This window comes from Saccopteryx bilineata, chromosome 7, assembly GCF_036850765.1.
Source record: "Saccopteryx bilineata isolate mSacBil1 chromosome 7, mSacBil1_pri_phased_curated, whole genome shotgun sequence".
In the NCBI taxonomy this organism is placed as follows: domain Eukaryota; kingdom Metazoa; phylum Chordata; class Mammalia; order Chiroptera; family Emballonuridae; genus Saccopteryx; species Saccopteryx bilineata.
Window position 1 is genome coordinate 112,035,767 of NC_089496.1, and position 20,000 is coordinate 112,055,766.

Here is a 20,000-nt window from a genome sequence, read left to right on the forward strand (position 1 = left end):
GTCCTCATTCTCCTCCTCCTTCTCCTCCTCTCCTCCCCTGCCCTATCTGGGACTGACAGTCTTCTCAGAAGCTCCGTCTAGGCCCTGAAGAGTCCAGGGACTCAGGGCGAGCTGGACAGGACCCTAACCCTGCAGGCCCGCTGTGCCCAGATGTAGACTGGTAGCTTGGAGGAGGCTAACGGCTCACCAGTGAGGGCCCCGGCGAGCACCTGGTCACCTGTGGTACCCACACCAGCTGACGAAGCTCCGAGGGGCTGTACGGTAGGTGGGGGCCCTGCAGGAGGGCAGGAGGGGCAGGAGGGCCTGGATGCCCCACCCCAGAGGGCCCCTGTCCGAGTTCACCCAGCCTCAAACTCAGGTGTCTGCAGAGGCCTGCCAAGTGCGCACAGCCTGTCTGTGTGGGGCGTCTGAGCCCAGTTGCTAACCCAACACAAAGCCACTCCCTGGACTGAGGCTGGTGGCAGGGCCCTCGAGGGGGCAGCGCCTTGCCGGCCTCAGTTCTTGCCAGGGAAACTAAAGTCTGGGTTTGGCTGGAGCCCTACCCTCAGGGACAGAACCCCTCCATGAACTGCTCTGCATTTGAAAACCATCCCGCCCTCACCGCCATCCTCGCTGTGACAGTGACGATCTGATGGCCAGGGCTGGCACGCTCATGAATTAGACAGGAGCCTAATGATGCTGCTTCTGTCCACACTGTACTTTAAAAAGGTCATATCTAAAAGGGTTTCTTGGGATCATATAACTCAGGTGGTCAAGACTTGGGTGCACATGGGGGGATGGAGGACATTAAGACAGGCGTGCTGTCTCCATCTTTCATGTTGCGTTTTCCACGCTGCCTTGGAAATCAGAGATGGCTTCCAGAGAGCGCGAAAGACAACTTCATCAAAGGAGAGAGAAAATTATAAGCCTGACTTATCTTTAATGTTATACATCAAAATGAAATTCCTGTGATAGGTGGCATGTGCATCAACAACAGGGGCGGCTTTTGTCTTTGCTGCATTTAAATGAAAACGTCCCCCTAGATATTAATATGTGGACTTCATTTGTTAGCCAGCTAAGTCAGGGACTTATAACAAAAGCTTTGTAAACAACAGATTAAACTGAATCGAGCTTTAGAAAATGAAAGGAAAACAAGACTCAAGTAATCACAGATCAGACTGGGGCTGCCCAGATAGAGATCGGCACCGGCCACTGGAGTGGAAAATGTTTAATTGAACTATTTCATTACGCGAAGTTTACGTTCCCCTTACAGAATCCAAAATATCTGTACCACAGAAGCCCTTCCTTCTCCCCTCTGAAAAACCTGGCCCTCCCAGCACAGATGAAACATCTAACCGGGGACCACGCCGCCCCCCTGCCCACATCCGCTGCCCGCCCCTGAGCCGACAGGTGCCTGGACGCGGCCTCAAGGTTTGGGGCGTCCAGAAGCCTCCCACCCCCAGGGTACCCGCTGCCCCACAACTTGGAACCAGCCCTGTGGCAGCCACTACCACGAGCGGCCCACCCCCCCAATCCCGCCCCTTTACTCACCTTGGGTAACCTTTCAGGATCGCCCGGATGTCTTGGGATCACCTTCTGCAACCTCTGAAAACCGTAATCTATGGTCGGCTCATTAAGGGCTGTAACAGGACAAGAGATGCGGGTCAGGCTCGTTACTTTCATGCCATCCACGACTCGCTGACTGCAGGCTTACCAAGAAACGTGCAACCGGCGTTACTGATGCTCTCGAAGGCAAGCGGCCCTCGAACGCGCGCTCTGTCTTAAGGAATGGGTTTCCCCCCTTTCTTTTGCACATAAAAGCAATGATGATTTCTAATCTATAATTAGACTAGGAAGAAAGTCAAAGGGTGACTCAATATATTGTGGAAATGGTGGGGCCGTCAGAAAGTTGCAGGTCTTGGGGCCATAGGTAGCAATCACCACTGTCAGGAGCACTGTCTACGTCGCACGGTGCCTTCCACACCGGCCAGGGATTTATGGGAAACTGGCAATTATGACATATGTCCGGCTATTGCTGGCTTCAGATTTATCCCTGTGGTCCTTTTCTGTCTAGCATATTGCGGAGCACAAACCAGGCAGAAGGAACACTTACTCTTGCAAAGCTTTAATAATCTGTGAATGGCTGACTACAAGCTGATGTAGGGCGCTATCATTCCACCAGCCCCACGAAATTGCCGGCCACAAATAGTAATTAATCTTTTTATCCCTCAAATTGTAATTTTGACTATGAACTGTGCACAGCCATAAATCAGCGGCACAAGCGCCGTGTTCAGTGCATGAATCACGCCGGGACTCCATCCGACTGCACACTCCGTGTTTAACAAGCTTTGTAAGGGAGCCATTGGGCTTTTATTACGGCTGTGCCTGACTCCAACAAAAACTGAGCCCAGAGGCCTGGGAGACGCAAGTTAAGATGGAAATACTTTATTAAGAGTACATTACTTCTCGATGTAGATAGCGTTTTCCGTGGAGTCACGCCATGGCGCATGGCGTGACATAAATCAGGCTTTCTGAGACTAATAAGACCCGCCACCATCTCTGCGACGCACCGACCCCGCAATTTGGGCCATCGCTCGTTAGTCAGCACGTAATTTGGTGATGAACGCCACGCGACCAAGCGGGCCCGCCAGCCTGAGACACACGGGTTACAGCTGGAGGGAGGAGGTGAGGGGCTGCCTCTGCATGTGCTCCCGTAAATAACTGGTCACCGTGTTATCCACGAGTGCCTGGGCGGCCGGCAGTGGACGTCCACGGCAGGTCCCCCGCAAAGCCACGCCCCCGGAAGACGTGGCGTGCGCTCAATACCGGGCCTGAAAGTTGAGGACCGCGATATGATCTGACATTCCATCATCCTTCCCGGAGACAAAGGTCCGCACAGGAATGTGAAGTAAGACATTTTCTTGTTAATAAAGCATTGATCCGACGTATTGATTTTACATGACACGGCTTTGGCCACGATTTCGCTTTTTTTTTTTTTCTTTTTCCCCTTTTCAAATAGTGAAGCTCTTCAACATGCCCCAGCATATGTGACAGGGCAAAATTTCTAACTCTCTGTGATGTAAATTCTATATGTGTAAAACCACTTCATAATCAAACCATTAATCATCAGAGGCTGTCAGTGTTGACTTGGGGGACAATTTGTCATGTCTCTACCTGGGCCGGGACCAGGGTGTCAAGGCTGGAGAGCACGGTACACGAGCAGCGGGGGGCGGACGGGCCTCACCCAGCCACAGGGTCCAAAAGGGATGAGATCAAGTGTTACGTTTCTTGGTTAGGGAACAACAAAAAAATGACGGCCCACTGTGCATTTCTCACATGTCAGGGTTTCTTTTCTCTCCCAGCTAATCACCATGACTGTTTGACTTAATGTATCAGCCTGATGAGAGGTGATCAGGAAAGATAGATGGGCGGCCGCTATTGATTTCATGCAAATGCCCCTGACAGGTGATAGGCGCCTTAATGCAAGCTCTCAGAAGCTTATGACTTGTAATAATAACCGCACACTCTCATTCTGGGAAAGACATTTTTCCACCATTTTCAGTTCAGCTGATGCTCTTCGTTTAGGGCCAAAAATATTTTAAAGCAGCGAGGTACCTCCCACCTCTGGCCTCCAAGAGCCCACTGAGAGCGTTTTCCACCTTGGATGCGTGGCCCCGCGTGAGCCCGGCACTGGGCAGGCTGCTTGGAAGATGACGTCACTGGGCGCTGGAGGTCTCTGCCAGGCCAGGCGGGGGCGGGGAGGCTGCTGCAGCCGCTGGGAATTCCACTGGGGGCTTGGCTACTGGAAGCCCAGTGAATTTACATGGAAAAATTAGAAAAAAAATTGACCTTGTCTTGAAACTACAGGAGAAGCGATGCCCATTCCAGGCTCTGGGAAGTGTTTGATCACTGGGGGGGAGGGGTGTGCATGTGTGTGTGTGTGTGTGTGTGTGTGTGTGTGTGTGTGTGTCCCAATCGGCCTGAATGCCTCCCAGAGCAGCTGCGGTCTGAGGAGCCCGCTGACCACCCTCCGGGTGCCAAACCGCACTGCACAGAGCCCCCCACTCTGTGCCCGGCGGACGGGGCGTCGCTGAGGCTCTGCTAACAGCAAATTCCACCAGTGAAGGGAAGGAGCCCGGGACCCCTCGCACACATCTCATAAATCCTCGGCGCACCGAGTTTACAAGGCAAGGCCCAGCCAGGCAGGGCAGGGCTCGGGCACGTCCAGTCACCGAGCACCGAGCCAGGCCAATCAATACCACTTTCCTGTTTCAGAACTGGGTAATTATGAGGGGGAGAGATTGCCTGACCTTTCACCTGCACTGCATTACTTTGCTGATATTAAGATAAATTGCCTGATTTTGGGTAAACATATGCTGCAATTCAGACTGTCAGCACTGGTTTGCTCAGGGATAATTTGTATTGATCTCCCCGCTTCTTCCCAATTCTGCTTACTGACCTCGTGGATAATTAGAGAAGGAGCCTTGTGTGAGCTCAGGGCGGGGACGGCGAGGGGAGTGTGGGGGGCGGAGAAATACGAGGAAGAAGAAAGCGAATTTGTTTTATGTTAATATTTGAAGGTCTTCCTCCCGCCCGTGCATCTTTCAGCGTCGGGAGAGCTGTAAATTAATGTACTTGGTTCCTGAGCAATTTATTGCAAGTCTCCAAACATGTGTGACTGGGTTAAATTAATTTAAAACTCTGCCTTAAACACAACAAAAACAAATGTTATTTTCTGCGGGAAGGAGAGAGAGGGGGAAATAAAAAAACAAAACAAAACAACAAAAAAACAAGACATGTCTCCAAACATATCCCTATGCTTCCAACTTGCGGCTGGGACCTCCACGGAGCTGTGCACATCTTGGCGGATGAGTTCTGCAGTGAACCGCTCCCCTTCCTCCACCCCCGTCTCCGCCGCCCCTGACGTAATTAGTGCCGTGATTTGTTCTGAATTCAAGTCTTGCTAAGAGGCGCTGCGCGTATAAAAGAGATGAATGCGCACACGAAATTATATCATTTAAGATATGTCAGATTATAAGGCTGTTGTATCAAAAGTTATAAAACAAATCTCCCTTGTGAAATATCTCTTTATTAACCGTGCCATAAGATATTAACATTCCTCATTTAGCGGAGGGCCTTTTATCTGTTTCAAATACATTATTCGTCCCTTTTAGAGATAAACTGTATTAATATCCATTTGAGCAGGCTACCGCGGCCTAATGCATAGTAATTTTTGTTGGAGACCTTTTATTTTAGAATAAGAAAATTACACAGCAATAAAATCCAAATGAATCAGAGGGCTAGCCCTAGCCAGGAATCACATTCCAAGCCAAATGGGGCCAGCAATCAGGTGGCCTGGGGCAGGCCAGATACCCGGCACGGGTCACACAGACACAGCCTGACACCGCCACCGAGACCCCTCCCCGAATGCCTGCACGCTACCCTCACCGACAGCCTGGGAAGGATGCACATTTAAATGTATCTGAGCGTGCGTGCCAGAGTTAATCTCGTTACTTTACATGCATTAGAGTCATAACAGAAGACGCGTTCTAAATATTTAAGTCACGCCTGAGTACTGGGGGATTAATCATACGGCAATTGATAAAATTTTAACGGTCGGCGATGTCAGTTCACGTTGGGACGGGCAGAGCTAACGTGGCAGCGGACAGACGCGATGTCAGCCCCCCCCCCCCCCCCCCGAGCTGCAGCTGCGGCCAGCCGGCCAGAGAAACAAGTCAGCCAATGGGCCGGGGTCCGCGCAATGTCGTTTCCGGTGACAGACGTGGTTTTCGTTTGCATTTTGATGGCTTAACCCTCTCTGTCAGCCGCCCCCCCCCCCCCGCCCTGCAGTCGGAGTTCACCTCCAATACGCCAAGATGTATATAATTACGTGATGAGACCTGAATAGCAAGGCCGGGAACACGGAAACCCAACGCCGCAGAGGAAGGGGGACACGGTGGGGACCTCTGGGTCGGCAGCACGGAAACAGCACTTCAGACTGGAAAAGAGATGGCATGTGTGGACTACGAGTGTTTCCCTACAGAGTAACCTCCCTGGGAGGGAGAGGGCCGGACGGACAGCCTCAGTCCGGGCCACCACCCAACATTTTATTAAGCAGCTACTACGCACTGGGGCTCAGACTGGGGCAAGCCGCCCCCACGGGGATCTGGAGTGACCCCACTGCTGCTGCAGCTGCCAGGGGCTGCCCACTCCCAACCTGGGCCTGGAGGTGCCCTGCCGGCAATGGAGCCCGGGCCAGGGCAGGAAGGCAACGTCCTCCTGTGCTGGTCACCTCCCGACCGCCCCTGCCTGGGGGAGCTGAGGTGGACAGCAGCCCAGCCAGGGCACTGTGACCCCAACTCGAAGCGCTCCTCGACTCAGGGTCCCTGCAGCCACGTCGTGAACCACGCAAGGACGGGGTGGAGGGGCGCCCACAGGTAGGAACCCCTCACCTGGGTCCTCAGCCCCACCTTGTCGTTGTTCAGACCGAAGCCAGCCCCTGGAGCTGGGAGAAGTTTTCGGTTTTGCCCAGACGCCCTAAGAGAAGCTGGGCTCGACAATAAAAACAGGAAGACATTCATTTGCTCCGTCCCAGCTGCTGGCTGACGCTATTAAAGCGAGTTCCCGTTGCATTTCAATAATGATCATCTTCCTGTAACTTCCCAATCATGCATTTGTCATAATGCCGTAATTTTCTAGCTCCAAACAGATCCTCGTAATGAGGCCGTTTTTCACATTAGCAGCATAACTACATAATCAGAACATCTGCAGGTCCTTTTTTTTTTTTATCCGAGGGACGGGACGCTCGTCAATTAAGGCGATGGGGCCGGTTAAATAAGATACAGTGCACATGAGGAATCGGGGAACCCGGGCCCTGCCCCAGCAGACGGCAAGCCTTCCGTGTGCCTGAATGAACACAGGTTGTAATGTGTAAAAATTAAATAAAGTAAAATTAAATTGCTCAATACAAAGACATCCCTCTAGAGGGTGTTAGTGATTTCAGTGACAAAGTGCTATTTGCTGACAAGTAGTTTACACATTAACCAGCTGAATCCAAGGGGGGGAAAATGCCAATAGCAATTATATCACCTTGAGGTTATTAAATGTCCCACTGATAAGTAACTAGGTGAACTTGACCAGGTGATAAAGACCGCTGTGAGCGTGTGATTGCGCAGTGAAGAATGCGCCTCCGTCCCGCTGTTTTCTCCAGATAGCTTTTCTTTCAAAGATGACGGTATAAAAAAAAAATGTTGCACTAAAAATGTGTGGCCACCGAAGACAAAATTGGTAGTGAGCTCCCCTCTGGATACCTCACCCTCATCAGGGCCCCTACATCACGCCCCCACCCCCCCAGAAACCTGCTGCTTTTTTTTATCCCCCTTCTCCCTTTTTTTTAGGCTTTACAATGATGCTAAGTTCTCCACTTTATCATCCACTGTCTCCTCCAAGCGCATTTCATCTATAAGAAATTCAGATGCTCGGGAAATTAAAATTTCAAAGATCGGCTGCAAAAAAAAAAAAAAAAAAAAATCAATGGGGCGAGATCAATGCTCATAGAAATTTCATGAACTTTGAACTGATCCGGGCATGATGATGAGAGGTGGCTGGAGTTTCAGGCAGCTGATGGCTCCTCGCGCGGATGAAACGGGGCCCGGCGCGGCCGAGAGGAGGGCCGCATTTCAGATGGGTTTCTGCTTTCATATTTTGTCCGACAAAAAAAAATTAATTTTTAGTCTATTTCAGTAACAAGCAGAAATGGGGAAGAGGGGGTGGGGGGGGTAGGAAAACATCAGCCTTCCGACGCGGCCTGGAATGCCCCCCCCCCACTTCTTAAGAGCACCTAATGCTTTGCGCATTAACGCCGCCACGAAATGAAATCGGCTCCCTCTGCAGCCGATTGCAGGTGCAAATTAATATTGTAAAATGAAGATCAATACATGGACAGGGCCAAATCAATAGTGGCTAAATTATTGCTGCATTTTCCTCCTCATTCAAGATGAGTTGTGTTTTCCTCTCAAAGTCAATACTTCGCAGCTTTTCTCATTAATTTCTCAATAAATTTGGCAATGAATTTCAATCACAGAACTCGGCAGGGTGAGTGAGCCAGCCACGGTGGCCTGCCCGGGAACACAAAGGCCACGAGATTCCGCATCGCTCATTGGAAGGCGCCACCCTGGCTCCCCGGCCTGCCCCCCTCCTGGGGGGCAGCCGGGTCACCCCTGGGAACCAGAAGAGCTTTGGGGGTTCCCCCCTTTCTTCAACACCAAGCAATGAACCCCAGGTCGCCCTCATCAGACTGACGTGGCGTTTCCCGTATCCGGCGCGGGGTGGTTTCCCCGCCCAAGGTCGGCCTTCGTTTCTCACTGTGGTTGCCCCAAAAGCCCCTCCGACCCGCTTAACCCCAGGGTCCTTTCCATCACCAAGACTTCTAAGGATGGGCCAACACCTCGCTTGACTTCTAGTTGGAAAGACCCGGCACCTGCTCCCCACTCGCATGGAGAACACAGCTCCGTGTTCCCACTGACGGCCCAACTGGCCACAGGCACGGGGACCCGCTTCCACTCACCAATGCCCGGCAGCGGACGGCGGCATTGTGATGTGACACGGAATGCAGAAAAGGGGACAGCTTGTCTTCCTTGTTACCAAACTAAAACCCCGCTGACAACTGTTGGATTGCGCTCAAAGAGTCTGTTTACACTGTACCTCTGAGAAGGCATGCATGGGTTACGGCTTCTCTAGTCCTGCCCAGCGCCCTCCACCAGGCCCAGCCTGGCGCTAAGGAACAGAGGGCTCAGGGTTCCCTGGTGGCTTTCTGGCCCCGGGGGGATACACCCCCACGGCAATGGCTGTGTGGTACGGGCATGGCATCTCCCACAAAGCTGTTCGAGCAAATATTACCCTCTCCTACACAGACTGCAGGGCTGTGGACCCAGGGAAAGGACAGGCTAGCGAAGAAATCAGGCCAGGTGCCCTGTGTGGTCCCCTTCTCTAAGGGATAGTCAAATGTCTGGCGTGACCGACCCTCTGGGAGATACGGGACACCTGCCCAGTGAAGAGCCACAGGGCAATGGATGTACACACTTCACACCAGCCTAAAAAGATCTCTGCTTCAAAGGCGAGCTGGTAAATGACCTCCCAAACCCCTACCCTCCCCAGACTGGGTGTCCCTGCCGCAGAAAGACCTGTCCTCCTATGTTCCCGAAGCCACCAGCACCCCCCGCCCTGGGGAAGCACTTCCCAGGCCATCGGGTGCCTGCTCAGGGCTCTGCCCTTCTCCTTGCCCACAGCGCCAACCCCCTACAGCATGGTACCTGCCCTGCTTTCTGCAGAGCACAAAGCAGGTGTGCGAAATAAGGAGTCACAACTACAGGCTTCCTGAAAATACAGGCTGATGATGGAAGTCTCACAACAATTTCCACTTTGAGAAGGCAACGTGATCGTCACCTTTCTCGGAGGTCTACACGGACACTCGCTCACGGGTGTCTCAGAGTAGCGTGTGTCGTGACACCCAAGGGGCGCATCACCGATGACAGGATGACAGGACAAGGCCCCTTCGACAATGGAAGACTCCGCTGCTGTGCACAGGGAGGAGGCTCTGGGGCACGTGACGACGCAGGGGAGGCCCTCAAACCGTCACCAAGGACCACACGGGGTGGGGACCATCCAGAAGAGGCCAATGCACAGAGACAGACAGGAAGTAGATGCATGGTTGCCTGGGGCGGGGGAGAGGGAGGGGGTATGGGAATGGAGAGGAAGGGACAGGGATGCCTGATGGACACAGAGTGGCTCCTTCGGTGATGAACATGCTCTTGAGTGAACGTCACGGCCGCACCACTTGGTGACTCTACTAAAAACCACTTCGGCATAGGCTCGGGGTGAATTCTGTGTTATGTGAGTGACATCAACATACATTTTCAGTGAAAGCCCTCTAGTGTGGATGGGGATCTGTGGGGCAGCCACACCTGAACTGGGGGCAGGCCGCCGTGGTCTGTGTGCCATCAGGACTGTGCAAATGCCTCGGGGCCCCCCTGGCACGAACGAGGCAGCCCCGCCACAGGGAGTGGTGACACAGGGAACGGGCTCCCACGTGCCCTGTAACGCGGCTTCCGACACCGCCGCCCTTTCAGTCTCCACAGAGGCATTCCCACCCCCTGGCATTTCGGGCTGAATACAGAAAAGGAATGTTCTCAGAGCCTTTCAAGACATCACCAAGAAAAACATCAATACTGGAATCCCCAAACCACAGCCCTTGAGCCTAGAATTCTGGATCACGTGTCCTCATGTGCAACAGTCCTATTTCTAGATAAGGAGCCCTGAAATCCCAAACTGTGTTGGGGTCCGAAGGCCTCTGCAGCCGTGCCCACGCCCCCTTCCCGACCCGGGCAGCCCCGTCCACGCCTAGCCTGACCCGCTCTCTGCTTCCACTGCCGTGTGTTCAGGGTGTAGCCTGCCCGGCCACCTGCACACTCTCCCTTCAGGGAGCCTCTCAGAAAACCCCACAGCACCTCAGCTTGCCTCTTCCCCAATGACATCACACCACTTGTGACTATTGTGTTAACTTTTCTTCTGCTTGAGTCAGCTGGGTTGTAAATGGGGTCATGTATCAGACACCTGCCTGGTGCAGCCCAGAGCTGGGCTCTAGGTGAGGACACAGCTGCCTTCCCTGGTGACAACCATGGCCACGTGTCGCCCACCCTGAGCACCTATGAGCCCAGAGGGTCCCCTCCTTTTCTGGATCAACTGCAGTGCCCAGCTGAGGAGCTGGCCCAGTTGGGCTGCAGGTGAGCACTGAACACCCCATCACGTCGACTGTGAGCATCGACATCCCAGCCTTTGACACCATGCTCATCATCCAGATGGATGTCAGCTGGCATTTCCCAAGTGCAAAAGGAAGAAGGGACATCATCACGGAATCCAGTGGTGAGGACAAGAGGCGGGCATGAGTGACAGCTGGATGCAGGTGGCCCACCATGGTGTCAGGGCTCAGGCAGCCAGCGGTGTCACTGAGACCGGGACCACCGAGGACAAACATCTGAGCTCCCTGAGGACAGGAGCACCATCTCCCAATACGTGCATATCACACCCTCGTGGTGTTAAGTCAGTTTTAGAAGTTACCTCTATTGAAACTGACCCCAGCACACAAGGCAGCTCGTGGACAGTCTGGGACATGCTGCAGGCTGGGGCCCAGTCTGTCGGGAAGCAGACGTGAGGTCGCTCCCGTCGTGACCACGCAACACCAGGAGCTGCCCCTCGCTGGCGTGGGTCCCTGCTCACCAGCCCAGCACCAGCAGGCCCAAAGGGTACGTATGAGGTTTCTGCACTGTGGACATCTTCATGAGAAAAAAATACACAAAGTTGGTCTTCAACACCAGGGGGAAAGTGAGTCTCACAGCTAAAGCGTCTGGCGGTCACCAGCGCCAGGTGCGTGGGTTCAGGAGACGGACAGGAGGAGCGTGGCACTGCCAACCACCGGCCCCTCTGTCCCAGGGCTATGACAGGACAGCTGAGGGGCATTTGGACAAGGGCCTTCTCCTGGGAGAAAAAGGGATGAACGATGGAGAAGAAACCCAGGAGAACACCCATCCCCAACGGCCTCAGCGCCATGACTTCCTGTCCTCCCTGGCGATCGGACAGACACCAAGAGGGGCTGCCCAGCTGGATCCGTGTGTCTGGCTGTGGGGTTTCTGCATGTGGAAGAGGATCCGTGCGTCTGGCTGTGGGGTTTCTGCATGTGGAAGAGGATCCGTGCGTCTGGCTGTGGGGTTTCTGCATGTGGAAGAGGATCCGTGCGTCTGGCTGTGGGGTTTCTGCATGTGGAAGAGGATCCGTGTGTCTGGCTGTGGGGTTTCTGCATGTGGAAGAGGATCCGTGTGTCTGGCTGTGGGGTTTCTGCATGTGGAAGAGGATCCGTGTGTCTGGCTGTGGGATTTCTGCATATGGAAGATGTGCAGAGTGAGGAGGACAGTGTCTGGAAGGGAGAAGAGGTGACCCCCTGCCCCACCAAGAACACCTAAAGAACTTCCTCTAAAGATGGGCTGGACCAGTGGCACCAAGACCCGACCGGCGGTGGAGGCCTCTGTATTAAACTTTGACACGCTCTGCAAGGAGCCTTCCAGAGCTGCACACACGCACGGGTCCCTGGGAACCAAGTCACTGCGCATGCTCGCTGATGGCACTCAAAACTTGTGTTCACGTCGCCAGTGGTCCCTGTCACTGACAGCCTTTCGTTTTGCTGTATTATCGAAAAACCATTCTCAGAAAGTTAGAATGTTGCATTTTCTACAACTGATTGGAAGGATGATTTTTTTTTTTAAATATACTTTTCCTCAGCCTGACCTTGTGAGGTCTCGGCCTCAGCCTGGAGCAGATATGTCTGCACAGGTCCAAGGACTTCCCACAAGTCAAGCCTTTGGAAGAGAGCAGGAGCCCTCCCCCCACAACTGCAGTGGCACGCCCTCCCTGTCCACTTCCAACCCGCTGCCCACGTCCAGCTGCACATCCAGTCCCACAGAACTGGCAGAAGGCTGCGGTAGGCCAAAGGGAAGTGCGTAGTGACGGTCAGCTCCTATTTCTCCTCTTCAAGGGGCCATGGGGCCATCTCTGCCCTCCCTTGTCAGGAGAGCCGCACGCTTCTGTTTAAGGGTCTTGGTGACATCGGGGCTCTGATGCATCCCCAGATCAGCACTGACGTCTCATTGTCACACCTTGTTATCTCTGCTCTGCTCAGCACTTAGGTTGGTCGTAGTCATCTTGCCGGGCTTCTAAATGGTCACTGGCTCGTAGCCCGCCATCCCACTGTCTCTCTGGGCCCTTCCCACATTGTTCTTAGGGGTGCAGCAGGCACCTGACCAACCAGCAGCTCAGACCCCGATCCACACCTGTGCAGCCGGGCCTCCCTGGGCCTCCCGGGTGGCGGGGCAGCGAGGCGGGACCCTGCCCACCCCAACTGGCGCAGAGGGCCAGGCCCGCCTCCCCGCACACCCAATCCCCACAGTCCCTGACTGGAGCGCAATGACCCTTTTGTCCTTTGGGGGAAGATGAATAGCTGTCTCCTCTCCTCGCCATTCCGTCAGGTTCGGGGCTGCAGAGTCGATATCGTCACCTTGACGCGGAAACTCCGTGATTTATCCGCCGGTGTCTCCTCCCAGGCGAGCGCCGCCCAGAAAGCATGGCCAATCGGGCGCGGGGGGCAGACTTTGGTCACAGCCACTTGGAAAACAACCAAAGCCCCTCTGATGACAGACAAATGTGTCTTGTTAGCAACTGCCCAAAAGCGCTTGACTTGTACTAATAACAGAAAGGCCATGCTGGTCACCGTGGGTCCAAAGACGAAGCACCCTGTCACCAGCCTGGTTGGGAAATTAGCAAATAATGTTCTTTTCCTTGATAAATGGGTGACAGCTCCCTCTCACCAATCATTTTTAACATTTTGATGCGTGCCTACGATCCCACTGGAGGAGCAGAAAAGTTTACTGGCCTCAATTTTCAGATGATGAATGGAAGCCTCTAAATGTGCGATTTCTGTATGAGGTATAGTTCATTTTAAGCAATTCTAGTAAATGGGTGTCACTGATTAGGACAAATCGTCTACTTGTGCCATAGCACAAACGGTGTGTCTCATTCTCCTGGTCTCCGGCGAGACAGGGAGCAAGGGGACAGCGGTGACCCCAGGAGCCCTGGCAGACCCGCTCTTCACACGGACACACCATTGAACCTGCACGTCCAGCACCCACTGGGCACGCTGGCAGATTAACTGGCCATCCCCAGTCCAGTGCTGAATTGCATAACGTACAGGCGGGCACCCTCTCTTCCCCTGCGGCCGTAGGAAACCCACGCATGACCCCCCCCCAAACACCACCACTCCCAGACCTGCACACCATCTCGGTAAGTGGGCAAGCTTTGCCCTCTGCCACCGATATGAGAACAAATGACAAGAGCTGGGGTGGGAGGGGGAGCTGTGGGAGGAGGAGAGGCAGGAGGTCAGGTTCTGGGGTATCCAGGTCACCATCCTGGCTCTCCAGTCCAGTGCAGGGTCTCCAGAGGGTCCGAGCTAAAAATATGCACATCCCCACTTGTTCTGCCCATAGCTAATCGCCTATAAAAGCAAGGGTGTCTGCCCTCCCAGGGGACCGTGGGCTTCCACAGATACCTCCCTCTGTCAAGCTAGGACCAGAGCAGCCACACTGCAGAAAGGGCTGGACGGCGCCACCCAGTGCCGCCGGGGGGTGATGAGGGGGTCTCACGGGCAAGAATGGATGGGGGTGCCCAGGAGTAACTGACTGAATTGGCTGGATGCATCCCCAAACTCTCAGACCGTGATTAAAGTATCTGTTTCTCCAGTGCACCCACATAGGTGGTTGGAAATGCATGGTGAAGATACTCGGGCGGTTTCAATCTGAGGGAACGCATGAGCACAGAGTGCAACATAGTAACAACAATGTGAACCGTGGGAGGCAATTAGGCACCCTCTGCTATGTGGATACAAGTAATCTGTTTGAAGAGCGCTGGCCTGGGAGACAGCTCGTGGCGCTGGCCCTGGTCAAGGGCGCTATTGACTCTACCGTGCGTCACCATGCTGTTGACAGAATTGCATCTTGACACACACAAAGCTCTTTAAACCACTTCAGAAACACGAGCACCTTTCAAGGGGGTGAAGTGAACTGGGGGGTGGAACAACAGGAGCCGGCCAGAAGCTATGGTGTGGGTCACGGGCAAGGGAACTGTCACCTGCCACTCCAGGACAGCACCTGAGGACAGGCTGTCTTCCCCCCAAACCCCCCCTCCCCGCCCCATGACATGGTGCCCATTTAAGGCACAATCTGACTTTTTTTTTTTTTTACTATTAAAAAGGCAGAAAACATAAACACTGTATCAGAAAGGACACAAACTGTTAGCAATTACTGGTTGAGGAACGATGTCATAAGCTTAACACTGAATGCAGGTCTTAGTGCAGAAAATAATCGTTTTTATGTCCCCGGGCCACCATCCGGCAGACAAGTTCCTGTCTGTGCCCGCCGTGGACACGTGTACTATCGGCTGCCAACGTCTTCCTCAAGTGACCGGATTTGGCCTGTGGCGGATGACATGTTGACTCCTGCTAATTTATGATAATTTCTTTAATTGAGCAAAAAAAAAATCTCTAAAATGAGGGTGAGCCAGCCAAACATTTGGGTACAAAGGGTCAGCGGCAGGCAGGAGCCCCGCCTCCCCGCCATGAGCCGCCCCAGTGTCCTGGAGGACCCCGCGTCAAGCAACACCACCACCAATGAGCTGGACCTCCTTTGTGTCGTGGGAACCCATCCACCACAACAGGCACGCCGCATCCCACGCACGCTTGCGCAAGAACGCCTCAGCCCTGGCTCCACCCTGTCTCTAGAAGGAGCTTCTGTTCTGACATCATTTCAGCGAGAAGCAGACGAATTCCAATTCGTCTTCATTCAAACGGCACGGCCGTGCCTCTATTCTAATTAAAAAATAAGGTCTTTGATTGCTCTTAACAATTGGGTGTTTCCACCAGTGAAATTATGAACGTGACACTGTTCACTCTGCCCCGTTACCACGGGTTTCTTGAGGTAGGCTATTCCGGGACCACGTTAATTATTATTAAGCAAGTAAATGATACACTATTAGACAAATATTAAAACAAGCGTGGCGCTCAGGTATTAATTTGCACTATTCGCTTTTAAAAGGCGGCAAAATATCTCATTAATTTAATTTTAGGTGCCCGGCATTGAGACTGCATTTTACAGTCGAGAAGGCAATTTACTATTAACTGGCAATTACATACAGAGTGATTGTTAATTCTGCTCCTAAGTGCTACCCGCTTGAAAATTGTTCTCTCTCTCTAATTTCTGACCTTCTTACAACAGGGGTGACGCACGCTGGGAATACAAAGGACTAGTATGGAGGAGCCGGACATGTCATTTGTGACTCATTCTTTTAATTCACCGTGCTAATCAACTGAACTGCCACTGCTTCCCAAGGTAATTGTGTCTTTATAGTACTTGAAAGCAGCAGGCAGAGGGGCCTGGATGGATGGCCTTGGCCCACCTCCCCTTCCCTGGGGTGGGGGCTGCAGAGCGCCCACGCCCACTCGGGGGTGACTGATCGGGTCTGGGTCTGAAGAATCTGGTGTTTCTCAGATCACTGTAAACAAATCATTTAGGCCTTTCTCCCCTTGGAGGGAGGGGCCCCTCCTCCTTGCGTGCTCACAGGTTCATTATCCCCGAGGGGGCTGGCTGCTGGCGGGAAGGTTCAATGTGAGGGTGTCCCAGCAGCCTCCGGGCCGGGGGGATGGGGAGGGGGGACACTGATGGGAGCCAGATGCCCAGGGGACGGTGCCCTCCCCTCAGGGGCTGCGCGCCTGAGTCCTGCCATGCAGGGGAGGGCTGGCTCGGTTTTCAGGGGTGGGGGGAGGCAGTTCCCAGTGATTACTTCATTGTCCCCATCAATTTCAGGGCCATGCAAATCAGACAGAAGCTTCCAGGTCAGACAGGTTATGACCCCTGCTTTCCTCTGCTCCCTGAGAGTGTAGGGCCCCGTATCCCTTACACGGCGTTTGAAATGTATATTCCCGTTAATGATTGGGGTGGGGGAGGCAGTAAATTAGCCTCCTGCTAGCAAAGGCCCCTGCTTGCTGAATGGTTTCATTGAAGGCCCGTTTCGTGGGAGAACTCTCACGAAGAAAACCCCCAAGCCTCGGGCAGCTGAGCTTCTTGAACCTCTGGCCCGACAAGGCCAATCCTTGGAGCGGACGTCACGTCCACTGTGGAAATAAAGATGGTGGCTGCCAGAACCAACTCGGGGTTAAACACCTTCCCTTAGGGGGAAGCGGGGGGAATACCCCAGACACCCTAAGAGGAGATCACTGGCCCAGGATAGTGCCCTGCCCAGCTGGAGGGCAGCAGGGGCTGCAGAGGGGGCTGCCCCCACAACCCCCCACCCCGCACACTGGCCCTGGAGTGGCCCCTTCCCACGTGACACCTGCCGGCCAGTGACAGGCGGCCCTGCCCCCAGCTCCCTTTCCAAATGTACCGTTATTCACAACGCTCAGCCCACGGTCCAGTTCTGCTCTCCCCGGAGGGGCAGAATCCTCAGGGGTCAACAGGCAGCAGAGGGAAGAAGATTGGACCCTCCCGCCATCGCATCTCAGAAGAAAGTCACCACTGCCAACAGCCAGCCTGTCTCCCTGCCCCAATGCCCACGTGCGTGGAGGAGATCTGAATGCCGAGGTCCGGCTGACAAAAAGATACGCTGAGGCCCCCATGCGGGACCTCAACCACGAGGACCCAACAGTCCAAGGGGGATAAACTGTCCATGTCTGTCTGTGCAGTCAGGCTTCCTTCAGCGTCCCAAAGCGACCCGGGACCCAAGCATCACATGACAAACATGGGACGTGGTTCCTGAGGGGATAATAAACGTCCCTTCCTTTCAGGGACTCAGGACTTAGACAGAAGGTGTTCCTTGGAAACCATCTACAGGAGGCACCCCTCAGCTGAGCACCCACCACGGGTTGGACACAGCCCCTAACTTCTCCCTGTCCCTCACAAACCCACGGGTGGGGCGAGCAGACATGGCTCTCGGGGGCCAGAGCACGGGCACCACCTGGCAGACCAGCGCTGGACGCCGCCGCCTCTGCAGCCAGACGTTCACGGCCAGCCATCCCGGGACACGCAGCCCGTGGCCGGCGGCCTGCACAGGGACACATACTAAGCACGTGAGCAGGTGCGGCTGCAGCACGCAGGACACGGGCCCAGTGCAGCGGTGCTAAGAGAGGTCCCCCGCCCGGGGTTGCCTGCTGATGTCCGTTCCCAGGGACCCTGCTGAGGTGTGTGCGTGCCCCCCAGGGTGGCTGAGTCTGTCACCCCTTCCGCACGCCTTCCCATTTCCATACACTAGAAGGCTCACAAACTGCTCAAGCCGTTCTCTCTCAGGGTCTGGGCCTCAGCAGGGGACCAAGAGGAGCCGGACCCCAGCAGTGGGCCGGCCCTGGCTCCTGTCACTCACAGCTTTTTGCCTAGGGTTCTTCCTCAGTTCTGGACTCCTGAGAATGTGTGCTGGTCCCCTGGGAGAGAGTGGCCCCTGGTGTGGGGCAGGGACCCACACACACACCTTGACCACATGCAGGGGTAGCTGAGAGGCTGAAAGAGAAGACAGCTTCTCCCATCGTGGACTCCAGGTGTTGCTGGCAGCCCAGGCTGGTCCCGGGGTACCCCTGGATCTGCTGGCAAGTGGGCACTGGGAGAATCTACATTCTGTACTTCACATGCATTCTGTTCCTCCTAAGAACGGGTAGAGTAACCTCTACTCACTCTTCACATCCCAAAGTGGAAGGGACCTCGGGCCACATGTCACCTGTCTCCAGGCCAGAGGACAGCCCCACATCTCTGTGAGAGGCCAGACCAGCACTGGGGCATCCTGCTACTGGTGATGGAACTGTCCAAGCCTCAAGACCAGGCTCCTGCCATGGACTGCCGGCCACCCTCACTGCCCACACCTATCAAGGACGAGTCCTCGACCCTGTCCTCCTCACAGGGTTTCAGCAGGTGCCATCCAGGGTACACACCTCTCTCAAATGTTACAGATTTTGCACTTGGCTAGGACAGAAATCCAAGTCCTAACACACCTTACATGTATTTGTGGTGTTCCTCGCAGTGAGCTGGAAGGAACCCCGTTCAGTGAGCGTGCCCGCGGAGGGCGTCGTATCAGACAACTTCCAGATGGCCAACGGGTCAGTCACTTCAGAGGCCACCCTTCCCGGTGGTCATTGGTCTGAGACCCTCGCAGGAGCAGCAGCAATCAGGCATAGGGTGCGACACCCCAGGCCTGGAGCAGAGGCCTGGCTCACGTTGGAGGGGGGGGGGCTCGTTTGTAGGGTGCGTGACCCTGGGCACATGACTTAACCTCTGAGTCTCAGCTTACACAAAATGAGCAGTAATGACATCACGGGGCAGCCGCACAAAGTGACACGTGGGCTTGGAGGGCCCCAAAGCACAGGCCGGTCCCACGGGCAGCCACACCTGATGGAAGCAGGGTGTGACTCATTACTAATAACCCCACCACCTTGCTCCACGGCTGAGAAGGTGGAGGGCCACCTGGGAGGGGCCCAAGATCACGTGCCAGAGGAGCTGCCAGCCCACAGCGTCTCGCCTGCTGGGACAGGGACACACACACACACACACACACACACACTGTGCACCTGACGGAACCCAGCTTGTGGGTCCAGGGGCCTCCCCAGCTGCCACGGAAGTAGAAAGCGTGCACTCACCAGTGTAGACAAACCGTCCAGGAGCGCCTTTACAGAACTGCTTGGACTTGTAGGACAGGGTGACTTCAACAACGCCAGGAATGTGCCTCGGTGGGGTCTGGACTCGGATGGCGTGGGGGGTTATCAGCTACAAAAACCACACAGTGAGCAGGCTTTCAGCGGTGCTGGCCCTGAGAGGGGGGACACTCGCCAGTTGGACGTAATTACCAAAATGAGCCAATTTGGACCATCGTCTCGGGACGCCCTCTCCTAGCTGTCACCCCGAGATGCTGGATCTAGTCCTTTTTAAGAAAAATATCTACAAATGATCCCGGGTTTCAGTTTTCAGGAAAGGCCACAGGGCATCATTCATATGAAAATTGCCACCATATGTCCCCTTAAACCTGCTTCTGGTAATGCAAACACTAATTGTTCCAGTGTATGCAGGGACCTCCTACTGCAGGTTTGAAACCCCGGGGTTGGGTGGAGGCGGGGTAGGGGGGGAGCATTCTGGACCAGCCACTGGAGAACGTCCGCTGGGGGGCTGGGGGGGGGCGGTGAAGTAGAGTGCCTCGTGTCCATGCACGAGTGACAGCCGTCCAACCCACTCACGGGGTGGGGGAGGAGGGGCATTCTGGACCAGCCACTGGAGAACGTCTGCTGGGGGGGGGGACGGTGAAGTAGAGTGCCTCGTGTCCATGCACGAGTGACAGCCGTCCAACCCACCCACGGGGTGGGGGGGAGGGGCATTCTGGACCAGCCACTGGAGAACGTC

The 20,000-nt window shown here is 54.5% G+C and overlaps 1 protein-coding gene across 9 annotated transcripts in view; it reads right to left on the minus strand.

Annotated features, from left to right (window-relative positions):
• Positions 1-20,000, minus strand: part of EBF3 (EBF transcription factor 3) — a 121,791-nt gene that overhangs the window by 11,794 nt on the left and 89,997 nt on the right. For all 9 annotated transcript variants that reach the window (XM_066239350.1, XM_066239357.1, XM_066239355.1 and 6 more), the window contains exons 10-11: positions 19,247-19,373; positions 1,531-1,619 (exon numbers count right to left, since the gene is read on the minus strand). In XM_066239350.1, the coding sequence (XP_066095447.1) occupies positions 1,531-1,619; positions 19,247-19,373 (216 nt within the window). The remainder of the gene's footprint in view (positions 1-1,530; positions 1,620-19,246; positions 19,374-20,000) is intronic.